Here is a 24,295-nt window from a genome sequence, read left to right as displayed (position 1 = left end):
TAAAAACTCTCCGAGAATTTCTCATCAAATGTAGAGTAAAACTCTAACTAACTCCCAAATGGTAAAAATAATCCAGCAAATATTTCTATTTCACTCCAAATTAAGCAAATTGTTCATTCTGATAATCTTCCATTGGGGAGTTTTCTTTAAGAAAGAAAATTAATTAGCAGATGACCGAGCAGAGAGATAGAAGGACCGGCACATCACCCAAAACCAGAAAGGACTTACGGCTTCAGATTTGGGAGGCACTGGAGGTGGAGGTAGGGCAATCTCTGAAGACTTCATTGCTGCTCTCAGAGTTCCGGGGACAGGAAGGGGAGAAGGTGCACATTTGGACCGGACAGAACCTCGAAACTGATCACATCTGCTCTTCTCGCTCAGGGAGCGAGTGAGAGGCGGATGGCTGGGCTTGCCTTCTTCCAGCCACAGCTCTTCATAAGGAAGTTCTGACTTCCCTGTGATGCCCACTGATTCTTCACTAGCTTCTGGGAAAAGGTAGTCGCTCCCACTATCACCCGAGTCCTGATAGGGCAGGATGTCATGGGGAAAGGGGGCCCACTCTCCCCCCAGGTCCCTGCAGCCGTGGAGGTTCACCTCACTGTTGCCATGGAGATTGTTGCCATACACACAGACGGAGAGCCGGTGGAAGGACTGGGTGAGCTCATCGCGAGCGTAGCTAAGGGAATTGGGAACATGGTTGTGGCCAGTGCACCGGCCCTTCTTGGGGCTCTTACAGTCCTCGTTCCAGTCGGTCTTCACATCGCGGACCGCCCGTGAATACTCATCGATGTCGAACTGTTCTTGGCAGATACCCAGCCAGTGATGGACCAGGGTTTCAGGCCATACTTCCCCCTTCACCAGGTGTTCTGGGAGGCTAAACTTGGGGACAGTCAAGTGCAAAGGGAAGTGCATGGGGAGGATCTTGTTGTTCCGCAGCACACAGCAAACCACCACTGTCTTGGTTTGGATGTTCACAAACTTGTAGCGGTGCCCCTCACGGATGAAGTGGAGGTCATACGGGTTCCTCGGTGGAGGGCTGGGCACGGTCACGTTCACGGGAAGTCTGGTTTTCTCCACAATGTTGCGGATGGTGTGCTCGCCCTCCTGCATCTGAAGTTCCAGGGGGCTTCGGGTGCTGAACCTGCCCTTGCACTGGAATGGGAGGCTGATGCTCTCGTTGGTCCGGTGATTCATGCAAATGAGGCACGGCATTTTGCCTTTTCCCAGCTTGCTGATGGAATTGAGCTTCCCAATCTTTTTGAAGATGGTGTTGAGTCGTGACTTCTCCTTGAAAGTCTTTGCATAAAGGATTTCTGCCTGGCCCATTAGAGTGAGTTCATCCCCCGTACAAAGGGTGATGTTGTAAACTTCGGTGTCTTCATTGCATTCACCTGAAGCAACCTACAATAGGATAAATCAAATTTTAGGGTAGTTGTCTTTAGTTTATTCACACAGAGAAGTAGCGAACATGCTGTTAAGACACACATGCATACACAAAGGAAAATGCTGTTTTATTTTAATACTAAATTTAGACAATCCATTTCTCCTGTAATATTTATGTGGTTAACAATAACAAGATGCTGTTAGTTTAGACTTTTAAAAGCATTTTTTTTTCCTGAAGAAGAAGGTACCCTGTATTCATTTGTAACATTTTGGGAAATACAGAAGAAAAACACACAAAAAATAACACCCATGAACCTGATGCAGATACAGCCATGGTTAATGGTTTGATAAACATCCTTCTAGTTTCTTTTCCTACATATTCTACCATATGGATAATTATTTTGGGACATTAGTATTATCACTGTATCATTTTCAGTTATAAAAATGCTTTCATGAATATCACTGTAGAAAATTCTTTTTAAACTATTAAAATTCTAATTTTTTACCTTTAAAAATTTGCTAATTTTATTAAATGTTCTAAAATTGGGACAAAGGATTTAAAAAATGTCTTCTTTCTCCCCATTCTTTTATTTATTATGAAAACTATTCATATTCATTGGAAGAAATATTAGAAAATACAGATATAAAAATGAACAATTTCTACACAACTTGACCACTAAAGATAACCTGTTAACAATTTTATATAAACGGAAAGAAAAGACAGAGATAAGACGACGGAGTAGAAGATGTGAGCTCACTTCTTCTTACAAAAACAGCAAAATCACAGCTAACTGATGAACAACCATCGACAAAAAAACAAACCACTGGAATCTACCAGAAAAGACATTCTACATCCAAAGACAAAGAAGAAGCCACAATGAGATGGTAGGAGGGGGCACAACTGCAATAAAATCAAATCCCATACCTGCTGGGTGGGCGACCCACAAACTGGAAAATAACTGTACCACAGAAGTTCTCCCACAGGAGTGAAAGTTCTGAGCCCCATGTTAGGCTCCCCAGCCTGTGGGTCTGGCAACAGGAGGAGGAGCCCCTAAAGAATCTGGCTTTGAAGGCCAGTGGGGTTTGATCTCAGGAATTCCACAGGATTGGGGGAAACAGAGACTCCACTCTTGTAGGGTGCACACAAAGTCTCATGTGCATCAGGACCCAGGAAAAAAAGCAGTGACCTCATAAGAGCCTGGGCCAAATCTATCTGCTGTGGAGGGTCTCCTGCAGCAATGGGGGCAGCTTTGGCTCACTGCGGCAACAAAGACACTGGTGGCAGTAGTTATGGGGAGTACTAATTGGTGTGAGCCCTAGAGGAGGTGGCCATTTTCTCTCCAAGACCTGGACCCACTCAACAGCCTGTAGGCTCTAGTGCTGGGACACCTCAGGCCAAACAATCAACAGGGAGGGAACACAGCCCCATCCATCAAGAGACAGGCTGCTTAAAGTCTTCCTGAGCATACAGCTGCCCACTAAACATGCCCCTTGACACAGCCCTGCCCAACAGACAAACAAGACCCAGCTGCACCCACCAGTGGGGAGGAACCAGTCCCTCCCCCCAGGATGCCTGCACAAGACTCTTAGCCTCATCCACCAGGGGGCAGACAGCAGAAGAACTACAACCCTGCAGCCTGCGGTAAGGAAACCACAATCATAGAAAGTTAGACAAAATGAGATGGCAGAGGAGTATGTCCCAGATGAAGGAACAAGATAAAACCCTAGAGAACAACTAAGTGAAGTGGAGATAGGCAATCTACCCAAAAAAGAATTTAGAGCAATGATAGTAAAGGTGATCCAAGATCTCAGAAAAAGGATGGAGGCACAGATTGAGAAGACAGAAGAAATGTTTAACAAAGACCTAGAACTAAAGACCAAACAAACAGAGATGAACAACCCAAAAACTGAAATGAAAAATACACTGGAAGCAATCATTAGCAGAGTAACTGAGGCAGAAGAATGGATAAGTGAGCTGGAAGACAGAATGGCGGAAATCACTGCTGCAGAACAGAATAAAGAAAAAAAAATGAAAAGAAATGGGGACAGCCAAAGAGACCTCTCAGACAACATTAAACGCACCAATATTTGAATTATAGAGGTCCCAGAAGGAGAAGAGAGAGAGAAAATACCTGAGAAAATATTTGAAGAGATAATAGCTGAAAACTTCCCTAACATGGGAAAGGAAACAGTCCACCCAGGTAGAGGAAGTGCTGAGAGTCCCAGGCAGGATAAACCCAAGGAGGAACATGCTGAGACACACAATAATCAAATTGACAAAAATTAAAGACAAAGAAAAAATACTAAAAGCAACACGAGAAAAGCAACAAATAACATAGAAGGGAACTCCCATAAGGTTATCAACTGATTTCTCAGCAGAAACTCTGCAGGCCAGAAGGGAGAGGCATGATATATATATATTTTTTTCTTGGCGGTACGCGGGCCTCTCACTGCTGTGGCCTCTCCCGCCGCAGAGCACAGGCTCCGGACGCGCAGGCCCAGCGGCCACGGCCCACAGGCCCAGCCGCTCCGCGGCACGTGGGATCCTCCTGGACCGGGGCACGAACCCGCGTCCCCTGCATCAGCAGGCGGACTCCCAACCACTGCGCCACCAGGGAAGCTCGAGGCATGATATATTTAAAGTAATGGAAAGGAAGAACCTACAACCAAGAATACTCTACCCAGCAAGGTTCTCATTCAGATTTGACAGAGAAATCAAAAGCTTTACAGACAAGAAAAAGCTAAGAGAATTCAAATTCAGCACCACCAGACCAGCTTTGCAACAAATGCTAAAAGAACTTCTCTAGGCAGAAAAGGCCACAACTACAAATAAGAAAATTATGGGAAAAGCTCAATGGTAAAGGCAAACATAAAGTAAAGGTAGGAAATCATCCACACACAAATATGATATCAAAACCAGCAATCATGGGGGACTTCCCTGGTGGCGCAGTGGATAAGACTCCGTGCTCTCAATGCAGGGGGCCGAGTTTGATCTCTGGTCAGGGAAGTAGATCCCACATGCGTGCTGCAACTAAGAGTTTGCATGCCACAACTAAGGAGCCCTTGTGCTGCAGCTAAGAAGCCCGCAAGCCACAACTAAGGATCCTGTGAGCTGCAAGTAAGGAGCCCACTGCTCCAACAAAGACCTGGAGCAACCAAGCTAATAAATAAATAAATATTTAAAAAACCCAGCAATCATGAGAAGAGGAGGGCATAATGCAGGATATTAGAAATGCATTTGAAATTAAAAGACCAGCAACTTAAAACAATCTTGTTTATATATAGGCTGCTATAACAAAAACTCATGGTAACAGCAAACCAAAAATCTACAATAGATACACACACAAAAAAGAATAAGGAATCCAAACACAACACTAAAGTTGGTCGTCAAATCACAAGAGAACAAAAGAGGAAGGGAAGAAAAAACACCTATAAAAACAAATCAAAAACAATTAGCAAAATGGCAATAAGAACATACATATTGATAATTACCTTAAATGTAAATGGATTAAATGCTCCAACCAAAAGACACAGACTGGCTAAATGGATACAAAACCAAGACCCATATATATGGTGTATACAAGAGACCCACTTCAGATCTAGGACACACACAGGCTGAAAGTGATGGGATGGAAAAAGGTATTCCACACAAATGGAAATCAAAAGAAAGCTGGAGTAGCAATACTCATTATCAGACAAAACAGACTTTAAAATAAAGACTGTTATAAGAGACAAAGGAGGACACTACATAATGGTCAAGGGAATCAATCCAAGAAGATAAAACAACTGTAAATATATATGCACCCAACATAGGAGAACCTCAATATATAAGGCAAATATTAACAGCCATAAAAGGAGTAATCGACAGTAATACATAGTGGAGGACTTTAACACCCTACTTTCATCAATGGACAGATCATCCAGACAGAAGATCAATAAGGAAACACAGGCCTTAAATGACACATTAGACTAGATGGACTTAACTGATATTTATAGAGCATTCCGTCCAAAAGCAGCAGAATTACAAATTCTTCTCAAGTGCATGTGGAACATTCCCCAGGACTAATCACATGCTGGGCCACAAAGTGAGTAAATTTAAGAAAACTGAAATCATATTAAGCATCTTTTACGATCACAACACTATGAGATTAGAAATCAACTACAAGAAAAAGACTGTAAAAACACAAACAGATGGAGGCTAAACAATATGCTCCTAAACAACCAATGGATCACTGAAGAAATTAAAGAGGAAATCAAAAAATACCTAAAGACAAATGAAAACAAAAGCGTGACGATCCAAAACCTATGGGACTCAGCAAAAGCAGTTCTGAGAGGGAAGTTTACTGCAATATAATCTTACCTCAGGAAACAAGAAAAATCTCAAATAAATAATCTAACCTTACACCTAAAGCAACTAGAAAAATAAGAACAAACAAAACCCAAAGTTAGTAGATGGAAAGAAATCATAAAGATCAGAGCAGAAATAAGGATGAAGAAAAAGCAGAAAAGATCAATGAAACTAAAAGCTGGTTCTTTGAAAAGATAAACAAAGCTGATAAACCTTTAGCCACACTCATCAAGAAAAAAGAGGAGAGGACTCAAATCAATAAAATTAGATATGACGAAGGAGAAGTCACAACTGACACCACAGACATACAAAGGATCATGAAAGACTACCACATATGCCAATAAAATGGACAACCTACAAGAAATGGACAAATTCTTTGAAAGGTACAATCTCCCAAGACTGAACCAGGAAGAAACAGAAAATATGAACATACCAATCACAAGTACTCAAATTAAAACTGTGATTAAAGAACTTCCAACGAACAAAAGTCCAGGACCAGATGACTTCACAGGTAAATTCCATCAAACATTCAGAGAACACCTATCTTTCTGAAAGTATTACAAAAACTTGCAGAGGAAGGAACGCTCCCAACTCATTCTCTGAGGCCACTATCACCCTGATACCAAAACCAGAAAAAGATACCACAAAAAAAGAAAATTACAGGCCAATATCACTGATGAACAGTCACAAAAACACTCAGCAAAATACTAGCTAACTAAATCCAACAATACTTTTTTTTTTTTGGAAGGCTTTCAGAACTAAAGTTTTTTTTTTTAATACATCTTTATTGGAGTATAATTGCTTCACAATGCTATTTTAGTTTCTGTTGTACAACAAAGTGAATCAGCCATGTGCATACATATATCCCCATACCCCCTCCCTCTTGAACCTCCCTCCCACCCTCTCTATCCTACCCCTCTACGTCATTGCAAAGCACCAAGCTGATCTCCCTGTGCTATGCTGTTGCTTCCCACTAGCTATCTATTTTACATTTGGTAGTGTATATATGTTGATGCTACTCTCACTTCACTGCAGCTTCCCCCTCCCTCATGTCCTCAAGTCCATTTTCTATGTCTACATTTTTATTCCTGCCCTGCCCCTAGGTTCATCAGTACCTTTTTTTTTTTTTTTAAGATTCCATGTATATGTGTTAGCATATGGTATTTGTCTCTTTCTGACTTCCTTCACTCTCTATGACAGACTCTAGGTCCATCCACCTCACTACAAATAACTCAATTTCGTTTCTTTTTATGGCTGGGTAATATTGCATTGTATATATGTGCCACACCTTCTTTATCCATTCATCTGTCGATGGCCATTTAGGTTGCTTCCATGTCCTGGCTATTGTAAATAGAGCTGCAATGAACATTGTGGTACATGCCTCTTTTTGAATTACAGTTTTCTCAGGGTATGTGCCGAGTAGTGGGATTGCTGGGTCATGTGGTAGTTCAATTTTTTAGTTTTTTAAGGAACCACCATACTGTTCTCCATAGTGGTTGTATCAATTTACATTCCCACCAACAGTGCAGGAGGGTTCCCTTTCACTACACCCTTTCCAGCATTTATTGTTTCATTTTTTTGAAAATGGCCATTTTGTCAGGTGTGAGGTGATACCTCATTGTAGTTCTGATTTGCATTTCTCTAATAATTAGTGATGTTGAGCATCTTGTCGTGTGCCTCTTGGTCATGTGTATGCCTTTGGTGAAATGTCTATTTAGATCTTCCACTCATTTTTTAATTGGGTGGTTTCCAACAGTACTTTAAAAGGATCACACACCATGATCAAGTGGGATTTATCCCAGGGATGCAAGAATTTTTCAATATCCGAAAATCAATCAGTGTGATACAGAACATCAACAAACTGAAGAATAAAACCCATGTGATCCAAAGACAAAGGAGAAGCCACAATGAGGCGGTAGGAGAGGCACAAACACAATAAAATCAAATCCCATAAATCCTGGGTGGGCGGCTCACAGACTGGAGAACACTTATACCACAGAAGTCCACCCACTGGAGTGAAAGTTCTGAGCCCCACGTCAGGCTTCCCAATCTGGGGGTCCGGCAATGGGAGGAGGAATTCCTAGAGAAATCAGACTTTGAAGGCAAGCGGGATTTGATTGCAGGACTTTGACAGGACTGGGGGAAACAGAGACTCCACTCCTGGAAGGCACACACAAAGTAGTGTGCTCAACGCGACCCAGGGGAAGGAGCAGTGACCCCAGGGGAGACTGAACCAGACCTACCTGCTAGTGTTGGAGGGTCTCCTGCAGATGTTGGGGGCGGCTGTGTGTCACTGTGAGGACAAGGACACTGGCACAGAAATTCTGGGAAGTACTCCTTGGCATGAGCCCTCCCAGAGTCTGCCATTAGCCCCACCAAAGAGCCCGGGTAGGCTGCAGTGTTGGGTTGCCTCAGGCCGAACAACCAACAGGGAGGGAACCCAGCCCCACCCATCAGCAGACAAGTGGATTAAAGTTTTACTGAGCTCTGCCCACCAAAGCAAAAGCCAGCTGTACCCACCACCAGTCCCTCCCATCAGGAAACTTGCACAAGCCTCTTAGACAGCCTCATCCACCAGAGGGCAGACAGGAGAAGCAAGAACTACAATCCTGCAGCCTGTGGAACAAAAACCACATTCACAGGAAGATAGACGATGAAAAGGCAGAGGGCTATGTACCAGATGAAGGAACAAGATAAAACCCCAGAAATACAACTTAATGAAGTGCAGATAGGCAACCTTCCAGAAAAAGAAATCAGAATAATGATAGTGAAGATGATCCAGGACCTCGGGAAAAGAATGGAGGCAAAGATTGAGAAGATGCAAGAAATGGTTAACAAAGATCTAGAAGAATTAAAGAACAAAGAAACGGAGATGAACAACACAAGAACTGAAATGAAAAATACACTAGAAGGAATCAATAGGAGAATAACTGAGGCAGAAGAACGGGTAAGTGACCTGGAAGACAGAATGGTGGAATACACTGCTGTAGAACAGAATAAAGATAAAAGAATGAAAAGAAATGAAGACAGCTTAAGAGACCTCTGGGACAACATTAAACACAACAACATTCACATTATAGGGGTCCCAGAAGGAGAAGACAGAGAAAGGACCCGAGAAAATATTTGAAGAGATTATAGTTGAAAATTTCCCTAACATGGGAAAGGAAATAGCCACCCAAGTCCAGGAAGTGCAGAGAGTCCCATACAGGATAAAACCAAGGAGAAACACGCCAAGACACATAGTAATCAAATAGGCAAAAATTAAAGGCAAAGAAAAATTATTGAAAGCAGCAGGAGAAAAATGACAAATAACATACAAGGGAACTCCCATAAGGTTAAGAGCTGATTTCTCAGCAAAAGCTCTACAAGCCAGAAGGGTGTGGCATGATATACTTAAAGTGATGAAAGGGAAGAACCTACAACCAAGATTACTCTACCTGGCAAGGATCTCATTCAGATTTGATGGAGAAATCAAAAGCTTTACAGACAAGCAAAAGCTAAGAGAATTCAGCACCACCAAACCAGCTCTACAACAAATGCTAAAGGAACTTCTCTAAGTGGGAAACACAAGAGAAGAAAAGGACCTACAAAAACAAACCCAAAACAATTAAGAAAATGGTCATAGGAACATACATATTGATAATTACTTTAAACGTGAATGGATTAAATGCTCCAACCAAAAGACACAGGCTTGCTGAATGGATACAAAAACAAGACCCATATATATGCTGTCTGTAAGAGACCCACTTCAGACCTAGGGACACATACAGACTGAAAGTGAGGGGATGGAAAAAGATATTCCATGCAAATGGAAATCCAAAGAAAGCTGGAGTAGCAATACTCATATCAGATAAAATAGACTTTAAAAGAAAGAATGTTACAAGAGACAAGGAAGGACACTACATAATGATCAAGGGATCAATCCAAGAAGAAGATATAACAATTATAAATATATATGCACCCAACATAGGAGCACCTCAATACATAAGGCAACTGCTAAGAGCTATAAAAGAGGAAATCGACAGTAAGACAATAATAGTGGGGGACTCCTAACACCTCACTTACACAAATGGACAGATCATCCAAACAGAAAATCAACAAGGAAACAGAAGCTTTAAATGACACAACAGGCCAGATAGATTTAATTGATATTTATAGGACATTCCATCCAAAAACAGCAGATTACACTTTCTTCTCTAGTGCACATGGAACATTCTCCAGGATAGATCACATCTTGGGTCACAAATTAAGCTTCAGTAAATTTAAGAAAATTGAAATCATATCAAGCATCTTTTCTGACCACAATGCTATGAGATTAGAAATCAACTACTGGGAAAAAATGTAAAAAACACAAACACATGGAGGCTGAACAGTATGTTACTAAATAACCAAGAGATCACTGAAGAAATAAGAGGAAATAAAGAAATACCTAGGGATAAATGACAATGAAAACATGATGATCCAAAACCTATGGGATGCAGCAAAGGCAGTTCTAAGAGGCAAGTTTATAGCAATACAAGCCTACATCAAGAAATGAGAAAAATCTCAAATAAACAATCTAACCTTACACCTAAAGAACTAGAGAAAGAAGAACAAACAAAACCCAAAGTTAGCAGAAGGAAAGAAATCATAAAGATCAGAGCAGAAATAAATGAAATAGAAACGAAGAAAACAGTGGCAAAAGTCAATGAAACTAAAAGCTGGTTCGTTGAGAAGATAAACAAAGTTGATAAACTATTAGCCAGATTCATCAAAAAAAAAAAGAGGGAGAGGACTCAATTAATAAAATACAAATGAAAGAGGAGTAGTTACAACAGACACCACAGAAATACAAAGCATCCTAAGAGACTACTACAGCAACTCTATGCCAATAAAATGGACAATTTGGAAGAAATGGACAAATTCTTAGAAAGGTAGAACCTTCCAAGACTGAACCAGGAAGAAATAGAAAATATGAACAGACCAATCACAAGTAATGATATTGAAACTGTGATTAAGAATATTGAAACAAACAAAACTTCTGGTCCACATGGCTTCACAGGTGAATTCTATCAAACATTTAGAGAAGAGCTAACACCCATCCTTCTCAAACTCTTCCAGAAAATTGCAGAGGAAGGAATACTCCCAAACTCATTCTATGAGGCCACCATCACCCTGATAACCAAAACCAGACAAAGACACTACAAAAAAAGAAAATTATAGACCAATATCACTGATGAATATAGATGCAAAAATCCTCAACAAAATACTAGCAAACAGAATCCAACAACACATTAAAAGGATCATATACCATCATCAAGTGGGATTTATCCCAGGGATGCAAGGCTTCTTCAATATACACAAATCAATCGATGTGGTACACCATATTAAAAAATTGAAGGAGGAAAACCATATGATCATCTCAATAGATGCAGAAAAAGCTTTTGACAAAATTCGATACCCGTTTATGATAAAAACTCTCCAGAAAGTGGGCACAGAGGGAACCTCCCTCAACATAATAAAGGCCATATATGACAAACCCACAGCAAACATCATTCTCAATGGTGAAAAACTGAAAGCATTTCCTCTAAGATCAGAAACAAGAGAAGGATGTCCACTCTCGCCACTATTATTCAACATAGTTTTGGAAGTCCTAGCCGTGCAATCAGAGAAGAAAAAGAAATAAAAGGAATACAAATTGGAAAAGAAGAAGCAAAACGGTCACTGTTTGCAGATGACATGATACTATACATAGAGAATCCTAAAGATGCCACCAGAAAACTACTAGAGCTAATCAATGAGTTTGGTAAAGTAGCAGGATACAAAATTAATGCACAGAAATCTCTTGCATTCCTATACACTAATGATGAAAAATCTGAAAGAAGTGAAGGAAATAGTCCCATTTACCACTGCAAGAAAAAGAATAAATACCTAGGAATAAACCTACCTAGGGAGACAAAAGACCTGTATGCACAGAACTATAAGACACTGTGAAAGAATTTTAAGATGAAACCAACAGATGGAGAGATATACCATGTTGTTGGATTGGAAGAATCAACATTGTGAAAATGACTATACTACCCAAAGCAATCTACAGATTCAAGGCAATCCCCATCAAATTACCAATGGCATTTTTTACAGAACTAGAACAAAAAATCTTAAAATTTGTATGGAGACACAAAAGACCCCGAATAGCCAAAGCAGTCTTGAGGGAAAAAACCAGAGCTGGAGGAATCAGACTCCCTGACTTCAGACTATACTACAAAGGTACACTAATCAGGACAATATGGTACTGGCACAAAAACAGAAATATAGATCAATGGAACAGCATAGAAAGCCCAGAGATTAGTTGGTAAACTAATCTATGACAAAGGAGGCAAGGATATACAATGGAGAAAAGACAGTCTCTTCAATAAGCACTGCTGGGAAGACTGGACAGCTACATGTAAAAGAATGAAATTAGAACACGCCCTAACACCATACACAAAAATAAACTCAAAATGTATTAGAGACCTAAATGTAAGACCAGACACTATAAAACTCTTAGAGGAAAGAAAAAAAAAAAAAAAACTCTTAGAGGAAAACATAGGAAGAATACTCTTTGACATAAATCACAGCAAGATCCTTTTTGATCCACCTACTAGAGTAATGGAAATAAAAACAAAAATAAACAAATGGGACCTAATGAAACTTCAAAGCTTTTGCAAAGCAAACTACAAACAAGACGAAAAGAGAAGCCTCAGAATGGGAGCAAACATTTGCAAATGAGTCAACAGACAAAGGATTAATCTCCAAAATATATAAACAGCTCATGCAGCTCAATATTAAAAAAAAAACAACCCAATCAAAAAATGGGCAGAAGACCGAAATAGACATTTCTCCAAAGAGGACATACAGATGGCCAAGAAGCATATGAAAAGCTGCTCAACATCACTAATTATTAGAGAAATGCAAATCAAAACTACAATGAGGTATCACCTCACACCAGCTAGAATGGGCATCATCAGAAAATGTACAAACAACAAATGCTGGAGAGGGTATGGAGAAAAGGGAACCCTCTTGCACTGTTGGTGGGAATGTAAATTGCTACAGCCACTATGGAGAACAGTATGGAGGTTCCTTACCAAACTAAAAATAGAATTACCATATGACCCAGCAATCCCACTATTGGGCATATACCCAGAGAAAACCATAATTGAAAAAGACACACGCACCCCAGTGTTCTTTTGTGCACTATTTACAATAGCCAGGTCACAGATGCAACCTAAATGCCCATCGACAGACGAATGGATAAAGAAGATGTGGTACATATATACAATGGAATATTACTCAGCCATAAAAAGGAACGAAATTAGGTCATTTGTAGAGACGTGGATGAATCTAGAGACTGTCATACAGAATGAAGTTAGTCAGAAAGAGAAAAACAAATATTGTATATTAATGCATATATGTGGAACCTAGAAAAATGGTACAGACGAACTGGTTTGCAGGGCAGAAATAGAGACACAAATGTAGAGAGCAAACGTGTGGACACTAAGCGGTGGGGGAGGGAAAGCAGCAGGGGTGGTGGTGGTGGTGGTGCGATGAATTGGGAGATTGGGACTTACATGTATACACTGATGTGTATAAAATGGATGACTAATAAGAACCTGCTGAAAAGAAAAAAAAAAAAAAACCTGCTGTATAAAAATAAATAAATAAAATAAAAATTAAAAAAAACCCCAAAACCCATGTGATCATCTCAATAGATGCAGGAAAAGCTTTTGACAAAATTCAACACCCATTTACGATGAAAACTCTCCAGAAACTGGGTATAGAGGGAACATCCCTCAATGTAATAAAGGCCACATATGATAAACCTAGAGCTAGCATCATACTCAATGGGGAAAGGATCAGGAACAAGACAAGGATGTCCACTCTCGCCACTTTTATTCAACACAGTTTTGGAAGTCCCTAGCTATGGCAATCAGAGAAGGATAAAAAAATAAAAGGAATCCAAATTGGAAAAGAAGAAGGAAAACTGTCAGTGTTTGCAGATGACATGATACTATACATAAAAATCCTAAAGATGCTACCAGAAAACTAATAGAGCTCATTACTGAATTAGGTAAAGTTACAGGATACAAAATTAATACACATAAATCTGTTGCATTTCTATACACTAACAACAAAAGATCAGAAAAAGAAATTAAAGAAACAATCCCATTTACCATTGTAGCAAAAAGAATAAAATACCTAGGAATATCCCTGTCTAAGGCAAAAGATCTGTACTCTGAAGCTATAAGGAACTGATGAAAGAAAGTGAAGATGATACAAACAGCTGGAAAGATATACCATGTTCTTGGATTGGAAGAATCAATATTGTTAAAATGGCCATACCACCCAAGGCAATCTACAGATTCAATGCAATCCCTATCAATTTACCAGTGGCATTTTTCACAGAACTGAAACGAAAAAATCTTAAAATTTGTATGGAGACACAAAATACCCCAGATAGCCAAAGCAATCTTGGGACAGAAAAATGGAGCTGGAAGAATCAGGCTCCCTGACTTCAGTCTATACTGCAAAGCTACAGTCACCAAAACAGTACCGTACAGGCACAAAAACAGAAATACAGATCAATGGAACAGGGTGGAAAGCCCAGAAATAAACCCATGTACCTATGGGCAATTAATCTATGACAAAGAAAGCAAGGCTATACAATGGAGGAAAGATGGTCTCTTTAATAAATGGTGCTGGGAAAATTGGACAGCTACATGTAAAAAAATGAAATTAGAACATCCTTTAACAACATACACAAAAATAAGCTCAAAATGGATTAAAGCCCTAAATGTAAGACCAGATACTACAAAACTCTTAGAGGAAAACATAGGCCGAACACTCTTTGACATAAATCTCAGCAATATCTTTTATGATCTGCCTCCTAGAGTACTGGAAATAAAAACAAAAATAAACAACTGGGGCCTAATTAAACTCAAAAGCTTTTGCACAGCAAAGGAAACCATAAACAAAATGAGAAAACAACCTAGAGAATGGGAGAAAATATTTGCAAACAACGTGAGCGACAAGGGATTAGTCTCTAAATTTTACAAACAGGTCATGCGGCTTGACATAAAAAAAACCCAAAACAACCGAATCAAAAAATGGGCAGAAGACATAAATAGACATTTCCCCAAAGAAGATATATAGATGGCCAAGAGGCACATGAAAAGATGCTCAACATCGCTAATTATTAGAGAAATGCTAATCAAAACTACAATGAGGTATCACCTCACACCATTCAGAATGGCCATCGTCAAAAAGTCTACAAACAATAAATGCTGGCAAGGGTGTGGAGAAAAGGGAACCCTCCTGCACCATTGCTGGGAATGTAAATTGGTGCAGCCACTATGGAGAAGAGTATGGAGGTTCCTTAAGAAACTAAAAATGGAGCTACCATATGACCCACCAATCCCACTCCTGGGCATACATCCAGAGGAAATCATGGTTTGAAAGGATACATGCATCCCAATGTTCACCGCAGCGCTGTTTACAGTAGCCAAGACACGGAAGCAACTTAAATGTCCATCGACAGGTGAACAGATAAAGAAGATGTGGTACATATATACATTGGAATACTACTCAGCAATTAAAAAGAATGAAATTTAAAAAAAAAAGAAAAACAGAAATGAGTGTATCAGTCTATCTCAGAGATATATAAATACACATACAGTTTTATTGCTCTGCTTCTCACTGTAATTTATCCATTTTCCTGTGCATATACTCCATCAATTGTAATACTAACCTAACATATTCCATTATATATGGATATGCCTTAATTCATTTGACCAATTCCTTATTGTCAGACAGATGGGATTTCCCAATTTTTAGCAAGTATAAATAGTACTGCAGCAAACTTTTTTACACTTCAATTATTTCCTTAGGATAAAGTCTCAGAAGTAGAATTGCATGGACAAAGCTATGTATACATGTGAAAGGTCTAATATGTTACCCATTGTACTTCATCAATGTTATACATAGACATATTTCTACTCTATGAAGTTATGTTTCCCCATACCCATGCTGAATAAATTTAATGTTTACCAATATTAAAAGTAAAGCATGTGTCCTGCATTTATTTATGTCTTATGTTGAATATGCTTGAATATTAGTATTGTGAATATTTTTTGGTATTTATTTATCAAGCTATTTAGAGTTTTTCCTCTGTGAATTGTCCACTTGTGTCCCTCACCCATTTTTCTGTTGTGATGGCTATCTCATTGATTACTATTTATGCAATGTGAATGTCATTTATGCTATACATTTTCCAATATGTTGCTTGAATTGCAATTTTATGCCTTCTTTAAGTATTAAAGTTTTTTTCTATGTAGCATTTTCAAACATTTCCTTTGTGATTTCATTCTTGGGTGTTATGCGTCTACTTGTTGAGAAGATATAGATCAAGGTTCTGATCTAGGAGTGGTTTTGCGCCCCGCCCCCAGGGGACATCTGACAGTGTCTTCAGACATTTTTGATGGCCACGACTGGGAGGGTGCTTACACCTAGTGGGTACAAAGAATGGTGGTAAACATGCTACAAGGCACAGGACAGTCCTACAGCAAAGATTTATCCAGTCCAATTTTCACTGGTGCTCAGGTTGAGAAATGTTGATATCATTAACGAATATTTTCTTCCGGCATTTTGATGGTTTCATTTATTAAATATTTAACTTATTTAATTTTTTTGGTGGATTATTTAAGGTAGGGATCTGACTTCAGTTTTTTAAATAGTTAACTGAGTGTCCAGTACATTTCCAAATAACCATCCCTTTCATCACTGATTTGAAGTGCCACTTTTATTATATATTAAATTTATAAAACACATACACTCAAATGTATACATATATTAGCATTTATTTAGGGGCCATTTTACCCTATGACCTTTCTGCCTATTTTCCTATCATAACAATACTGTTTTAATTCCTGTATCTTTGTCATACATTTTGAGATCTGATGACAAAAGCCCTCACTTGTGGCTATTCTGACTCTAAGTTTTTAGATGGAAATAAACAAGAGAAGCAAAGTCAAAAGTCAAATAACAGACTGACAGAAAATATTTCCAGTGTATATGACAGAAAAAGAGCCAACATCCCTAATACATAAGCAGTTTTTAAAAAAGACCCCCAAACCTCCAGAAAAACAGAAAAGCCATGAAAAATCAATCTACTAAAAAGATACATCTATGAAAAGATGTTCAACTTTTCTTATACTAAACAGAAAGGTAAACTATAATTACACTGAGATACCATTTCTCACCTAGAACACTGATAAATATTCAAAAGCTTGACACTGCCCTCAGTTGGTAAAGCTATGGGGAAACAGGCACTCTTGTTCATAGCTGGTGGAAATGCAAATAGTACAAGCCCGGTGGCCGGGAATTTGGCAATATCTAACCAAACTATTCATGCATTTACCCCTCCACCCAGCAATGCTACTTTTAGGAATTTACCCGGAAGACATTTCTCCAACCGTATGAAAATACCCATGTACAAGGTTATTCGTTGTAGCATCATTTGTATTTGTAAAATACTGGAACCTATTTCAATGCTCAAACATCGACAGTTGATTGAATAAACTATGGTACACACACGAAATGATATTATGTGAAAATGAATGAGTACTGTTAGTTCAGTGAATTGATATGAAATAAATTCCAGGATATACTAAGTTAAAAAGAAAAGCAAAGCACGTGAAAATTTATATGGTATATTGCCTTTTTGTTTAAGAAAGAAGGAAAAGTGTATGTGTGTGTGTGTGTGTGTGTGTGTGTGTATGTATTTCTGCTTATTTTCTTTTTAAGTAACACAAGAAAAATAAACCAGAAAACAATGAAATTGGTCACTTACAGGAGGGAGGGGAGGGAGGAAGGGACATGGGGGAGAGTGACACCTCTGTGAGTAAACCTTGCTATAGAGTTTTGTCTTTTAGGAAGTATGCTAATGGTCTATATATTTAAAAAGTACAATAAAAGTTAACAAGACATTAAAAAAAAAAAAAGCTGAATGCAAACGGAAACAGATGAACCCAACTGTATTTCAAATGAATAAACTAACAGCCCTGGGGACAGAGAAATAATCCAAGTAACTTTGGAACACTGACTATATACTACAAGTAGGGAAAAGAAAAGACCAACCAAGATTGTGTTCGTTTTAGTAGATTTGTTTTGTATAGGGGTATAGGTACAGTGATTCTCAAACAACTCTACGTGTATTGTAGGACTGAACAAATGAGTAAATGTGTCGATATTTTGGGAGCCAGAGTTTTCACCATGGCGGGGGAGACGGAAGTATGGAATTGGGAAAAGCAAGCAAGAACTCCACAGGGTTGGATTGGAATTGGAGGTATTAGTACCAACTCATAATTGAAGAAACCACACACACACATACTACTTAGCTTTGTTCTCTCCAAGGGACTAGAAGCAAAGATTCCAACTATCGCCAGGTATACTTAGTGCCCAACTCATTCCCCATTAAAAGGAACTAGGGCTCCTGGGACAAATGGCTGATTCCAGGGCTAGGGCAGGAAAGATACAAGATTAGCTTGGAACATTCTGTTGTGCCAGAAAGTGCTCATAAGATGATGGGATCATGTCAAAAAGACACAGGAGCCAGCCTGAACTAGCCCCCACTGGCTAAATCTGGGACAGTTTGAGTACCACAGTAAATGAAGACTGTAATGAGTTATAATCTATTGAATAAAACAGGAACGTCTAAGTCCATATTGTTAACAAAAAGATGAATGAATGAAAAAAATGAATGGGGGAAAAGCTGACAAATGTAAAGAAGTGGTGGAATTGAAAAAAATCATAATTTTGTATCATCTATTACAGTAAAGATTATACACTAGAATCATTAATACTGAATTTATACAAGTTTGATTAAGGTAATAGATAATGTGCAAGGTCTTAAAATGTCATCCCCAGAAGCTAATTAATTACCAGGGGAGGAAAAGTAATTGTAGAGGATAGAAACTGGACACATCTTGACCAAGTGATAAAACTTAATATTACCAAAGAGAAGCATGTTCACATCATGTACCTCTGGATATGATTCCCTGAGAAGTTCAGGACCTCAATCACATAACATTCCACCTTAAAAGCGCATTCATTACTAGAATCTTATCATGAGGAAATATCAGAAAAACCCAAACTGAGAAATATTCTATAAAATATCTGGTGTGTATTCTTGAAAAACATCCATGTGATGAAAGACAAAGAAAGGTTGAAGAACTGTTCCAGATTAAAGTGAAATAAAGAGAACTGAAAAGTAAATGCCATACGTGATTCTGGAATGGATTCTGTACTGGAAGAAACAAAAATACTATAAAGTACGACATTGGGACACTTGGCAAAGTTAGAATACAGACTGTAAATAAAAGTATTGTTATCAACATACCGTGGTTACATAAGAAAATATCCTTATGCTTAGGAAATATACACTATTAAGGGGCAAAGGGCATAATGTAGGCAATTCACTTTTGAATGGTTCAGAAAAACATAACATACATATGTACGTATATGCACATGCAGGAGTAGAGGATGGTAAAACAAATGTGCAAAATGTTAACAGTTGGTGAATCTAAAGTGGTTAGGGAGATCTTATATTATTCTTGCAATAATTCTTTAAGATTGAAATTATTTAAAAATAAAAACTTAAAAGAAAACATGGCAATAGGAAATTTTAGATATTTTTGCCTATTTTTCCAGATGAACTTTAGAATCATCCTGTCCATGGTTTGCATTGGTAATTTTACTGGAAGTACACCTACATGGTGTTTTGACAAGAAGTAACATCATTATACTAGTATTTCCAAATAGGCACATGAAAACTCTCACCATGTATTCATATCTTTTATTTCCCTTATTAGTATTTAAATTTGCCTTTGTTATCAATCCCTGAACATTACTGTTTACTGTCTTGTTGAATATACTTTGCTGCTATTCTGTGTGTCCAGTAATCTTATTGTAATAGTTTTTCCCAGCCGATTCTCTTGGGATTCCTAGGTAATTATATCTTATGCAGTCGAAAAATTTGTTTCCATTTTTAAAGTTTTCATCCGTTCTCCCCACAATAGAGTGGTGGTGGCAAGAGTGTTGTTTCACATTTTAATGTGAATATCATCTGTGTTTTAATATCAACTATGAGCAATTTGTTGGTTTGAAATGGATATTTAAAAAAATCTTATTAGTGATGTGTCTTTCCAATTCTAGTTTTCTAAAAGTTTCTACAATGAAATTAATTTTTTTTTTACCAAATGCTATTTCTGTATCCAATAAGATAGTCATATGTTTATTTTTCATTTTGATGTATTTTATATTTTAATAGTAGATTCCCAAATAGTAAAACAACACTTCATGCCCGAAAAAAGCTCGACGTGATCATGTTGCACTTCAAAAATATACTGCATGATTCTCCTGGATAGCATTTGATCTATGATTGAGGTATCTTAGTCACAGGTGAGATTAGTCTACAGTTTTATTATTATGTTATCTTTATCACATTTTAGTATCAGGCTTACATTAAGCCTGAGATGGATTTTCTTTTATGTTAATAAAAAAGCATCTTGGGTCAAGTGACTGACATTGTTCATATTGCTTACTGAGTAGGAATCATTATGTCTTTAGAAAACTAGGTAGTAAGAATCCTTGTAAATAATTTCTTACCCATTCTGGGTCATCTCTATATAATTTTAACCTTTGGGAAAAGGAGTTTGTCGACCAACATTAGTGCTATATAAAACAAACAGTTCTGTCGTCTCTGGAGTGAAGGGAATCCCTCTGAAGGAGGCATTATCAGTACATAAATGGCAGCACAGCAGTTCAGGCTCCTAAGGTTTAAAATCCATTTAAGTGGACTCAGATAAGTGTTATTATTATTATTTTTTAACAAGACCTCAACTTAGCTGTGTTTATTTTCAGACTCAGCATTCACCTGGACTTCTATATTGGAGTAAGTTTAGGAATTTAAATCAATTAATAATAAATAAATTAAACTTTTTATTTGGAATAATTTCAGATTTGTAGAAAAGTTGCAAAGGCAAGTACAGAGCGTTCCTGTATACCCTTCACCTAGCTTCTCCTGTTAACATCTTACAAAACCGTGGCACATTATCAAAGCTAAGAAATGAAAATTGGTACAATCTATTAACTACATTATACGCTTTATTTGGATTTCGCTAAATTTTTCCATGAATGTCCTTTTTCTGTTCCTGGACCAAACCAGGATACCACATTGCATCTAGTCCTCTGTTCTGTGAGTTTCTTTATCCTGCCTTGTTTTTTATGACCTTGACAGTTTTGAAGAATATAGAAGAGGGTTTTCTTTTAAGCTAATATATCATTTATACATGACAGTACTTGGCACGTATGAAAGCTGACTGTCTTTTCCTACAGGACCTGTAGCTTCAAGGTTTCAGTTATTTTATTCTCCTGACTTTGGTCACCAAGGGTCCTTATGAAGATTCACTGGCTATTAATTTTAATTTTTGGTTTATCCCTTTTACTTCCAGCTGGCATCTAGTTCAGCTTATAATAACACAGATCAGAGGTCAGCAAACTACTGCCCACAGTCCAACTCTGGCCCACCACATGACTTTTTAAATAAAGTTTTATTAGGACACTGCTACACCCATTTGTTTCTGCACGGTCTGTGGCTGCTTTTCACTCTCCACTGGCAATGTTGAGTAGCTGCAACAGGGACTGTATGGCCTGCAAACTCTATCCTAGTTACTCTTTGTGCGCCTTTACAGAAAAAGGTTGCTGACCCCTGGTATAGATGAATAAAAGGAACCATGTTCTTTGGAAATTAATTGGTACAGTACTATTAAGGGTACAATACTAATAACTAAACTACAAGCTGAGTTTGAATCCTGTTTACTATTAGGTGACCTCAGATGAAGTGTTTTACCTTTTTGAGCCTCAGTTTCCTCATCTGTAAAATGAGAACACCATTAGCTACTTCTCAAGCTTAACCAATGTAGGTAAACAACTTCCCACAGTGGTAAGCCCCCAATAAGGGGAGACCATTATTATTACTTTTATTAACAGTAATTCTTAAAATGTTTTAATTCTTATAATTCTGCTTCACATTACCTTTCACATCTCTGTATTTTCATGTTATTTTCTATTTTCATGCACTACTGTTTTCAAGCCCAAACTGCTACCTTTAAGCATTATCCTTCCTTCTGTACTAAAGAATTGCTCAAGTTTTTATTGAATGTGTTATCCCAGAATAAAACTTAATGTCAGAATAGGGACTGAAATATCATTACAGTTGTATCTCAAAGGAAGTGAGCATGTTGAAATGATTCAGAATACACTGTTTTAGGATAAACTGGTCTCCAAAATGCTCAGATGCATTGCTATACTTCCTTTTTATTGGAACTTTATAAAAAAAGTTGGCAGTTCATCCATTTGGATCAGAATGGAGACAAGGATGTTGAGAAAGGGTTCTCATGAGATTTGAGGAAACACACACATGTTCACTCATACAACAAACTGTTTCCATTGAACATACAGGGAGCCAACAGAGCTTCTCAAACATGAAGGAGTAACAAGAAGAAATGTCTCTTTCTAGCTTCTTTAAATTGGTACTTATTCTATTTTTCCTTATTTACTTTTATAAACATACACCTTCCAGAATGAAGAAATTATAGGTCTAGTGAGTACTGCACACCAAATGATCTGAAAGAGAATGTCCACATAGTTTGTGAGACACGATTCACACAGATTAAACAGATCTAAATTATCTTCAGTAAATGTCACTCTCTGGGCACACTCAACAGTTTTGTCTACGTTTTTGTGTATGTCTGTACTTCTAAAGGAAGTTACTCCTACTCCCATACATAAAAATGCATAACATATGTGCGTACAATCTGTGGTTCCATGCTTCCAACTGTGATGTCACCATTCACGCTGACAATTAGCTCTGCATATATTAGGAGACTAATGTACCGACCAATCTCGTGGTCACTGTCAGTGACAGAGGAAGAAGCTCATAAATAAGTGTTCTTCCTTTGACAGTTGAGCCAAACAGTCTCCTCTGGTTTCTACAGATGTGATTTATTTGCATAATTTCTTTCCTTTAAACATTTTTTAATAGCAAAAGAAAATGCATTCTGTCTAAGTGCTTGGGTATGCGTGCCTGGTTAACATTTCCAGTTTCAATATTTCCTGAGAGGAAGTCATTCAAAGTGTGTTATCTAAACAACTCTAATAGGTCTAATCCAGGAAACTATCAGGGTTTTACTGTTCATAATACCATTCAGAATTAATACCCCAAGGTCAAGCAACATTTTAAAACACTGACATAAAATTTTACACACATACACATACTCTCTCTCTCCCTACCTCTTCTGTTTCTCTCTGTCCCTGGTGACTGGCAACCTGTTCCCTAAGAATAGTTGTTTTAAAGATGAAACACGTAACAGAGATTAAAATCTCAACTCTTGAAAAAAAAAAATCAGGATCGATCTGATTGATATTTGGTTAAATAGACAATATTTGATTAATATTAGATCATTTCCCCCCGAACTTCGATTTTTGTAACTCTTTCTTTTGGGAAAATGGCAGAAAATGAGAAAGAAAGGGCATGAAGAGTTAAGACAAATGTCAATCCTGAGTGTTTTATTTTTTTAAACAGGAAATAGGGCAAGGATGACAAGTACAACGGCCATGATTTAATTTGTGACGGCGCAGCCGAGGGCTTGCCAACTGGTAGTTTTTCAGAGGAGGTCTTGAAACCTCAGATGACGAAAAAAGCACTGGGGCTGTCTTCAAACACTGAAATAGTTAGCCTCACCATTGTATCCAATTTTATCATTCTGAATGACTCTTGAAAATAAATGACATCTGACTCATGGTAAGGAAAAGATGAATTTTTTAAAAACTGGAAAATACAAATAAAAACTGGCTACTTGTAAATTCATTCCCTCTTCATTTTTAAAATTCATTCTTACATCTGACGAAATTCAGGTTGCGTACTAATCGGTAATTTCTGATCTCTCTGAAATGTAGCCAAGGACAAGGTAGTGAACTAAAGGCCTCTGAGCAAGCAAAAAGATGTGATATTAGGGCTTATGGAGAAGCCTTTAAGGACCTTAAGGGTACTTATTCCCATCTAACTAAAACTCTATCCAGCTTGGTTACCAGTTTCCAGCCCACAGCGGAATAGAAGTGGAAATCAACACTGGAAATACGGACTGTTAAAGCAGGTATTCTAACAAACATAAGAGGCAACAAACAAACAATTTAAATGAGACCATAAAGCACATAATTCTCAGGGTTGTAGGGTCTCCCCATATAAAGGTAAAAGTCATACACATCAGGAGATGAGGATAAGTTTAAATTTTGTTCCAGCACTTCTCTTTCGGATGATAGAAAGTACAATACATTTTAAGAAACTGAAAGAAAATTACAGTCATTTTGGACAGGATTTTTGTTATAATTCATAGCTACCCCAAAGGCTGGCTACCTAGAACTACTCACGCTCTAAAGGCTCCACAGAGGTAGAAAATGCCAGAGCAAACGATCCTTATCCATTGTGAAGAA

At 38.1% G+C, this 24,295-nt stretch overlaps 1 protein-coding gene across 4 annotated transcripts in view; it reads right to left on the bottom strand.

Annotated features, from left to right (window-relative positions):
* The window catches only part of GAREM1 (GRB2 associated regulator of MAPK1 subtype 1), a 207,979-nt gene that overhangs the window by 25,865 nt on the left and 157,819 nt on the right, over window positions 1-24,295 (bottom strand). For 3 of the 4 annotated variants that reach the window (XM_032603229.1, XM_032603230.1, XM_032603233.1), the window contains one exon: window positions 229-1,401. In XM_032603229.1, coding sequence (XP_032459120.1) covers window positions 229-1,401 — 1,173 coding nt within the window. The remainder of the gene's footprint in view (window positions 1-228; window positions 1,402-24,295) is intronic. The other variant, XM_032603231.1, reaches the window with a different exon arrangement.

This window comes from Phocoena sinus, chromosome 14 (assembly GCF_008692025.1).
Source record: "Phocoena sinus isolate mPhoSin1 chromosome 14, mPhoSin1.pri, whole genome shotgun sequence".
Classification (NCBI taxonomy): Eukaryota; Metazoa; Chordata; class Mammalia; order Artiodactyla; family Phocoenidae; genus Phocoena; species Phocoena sinus.
The sequence above is the reverse complement of the archived record's forward strand: the minus strand, read 5'-3'. Positions and strand labels throughout refer to the sequence as shown.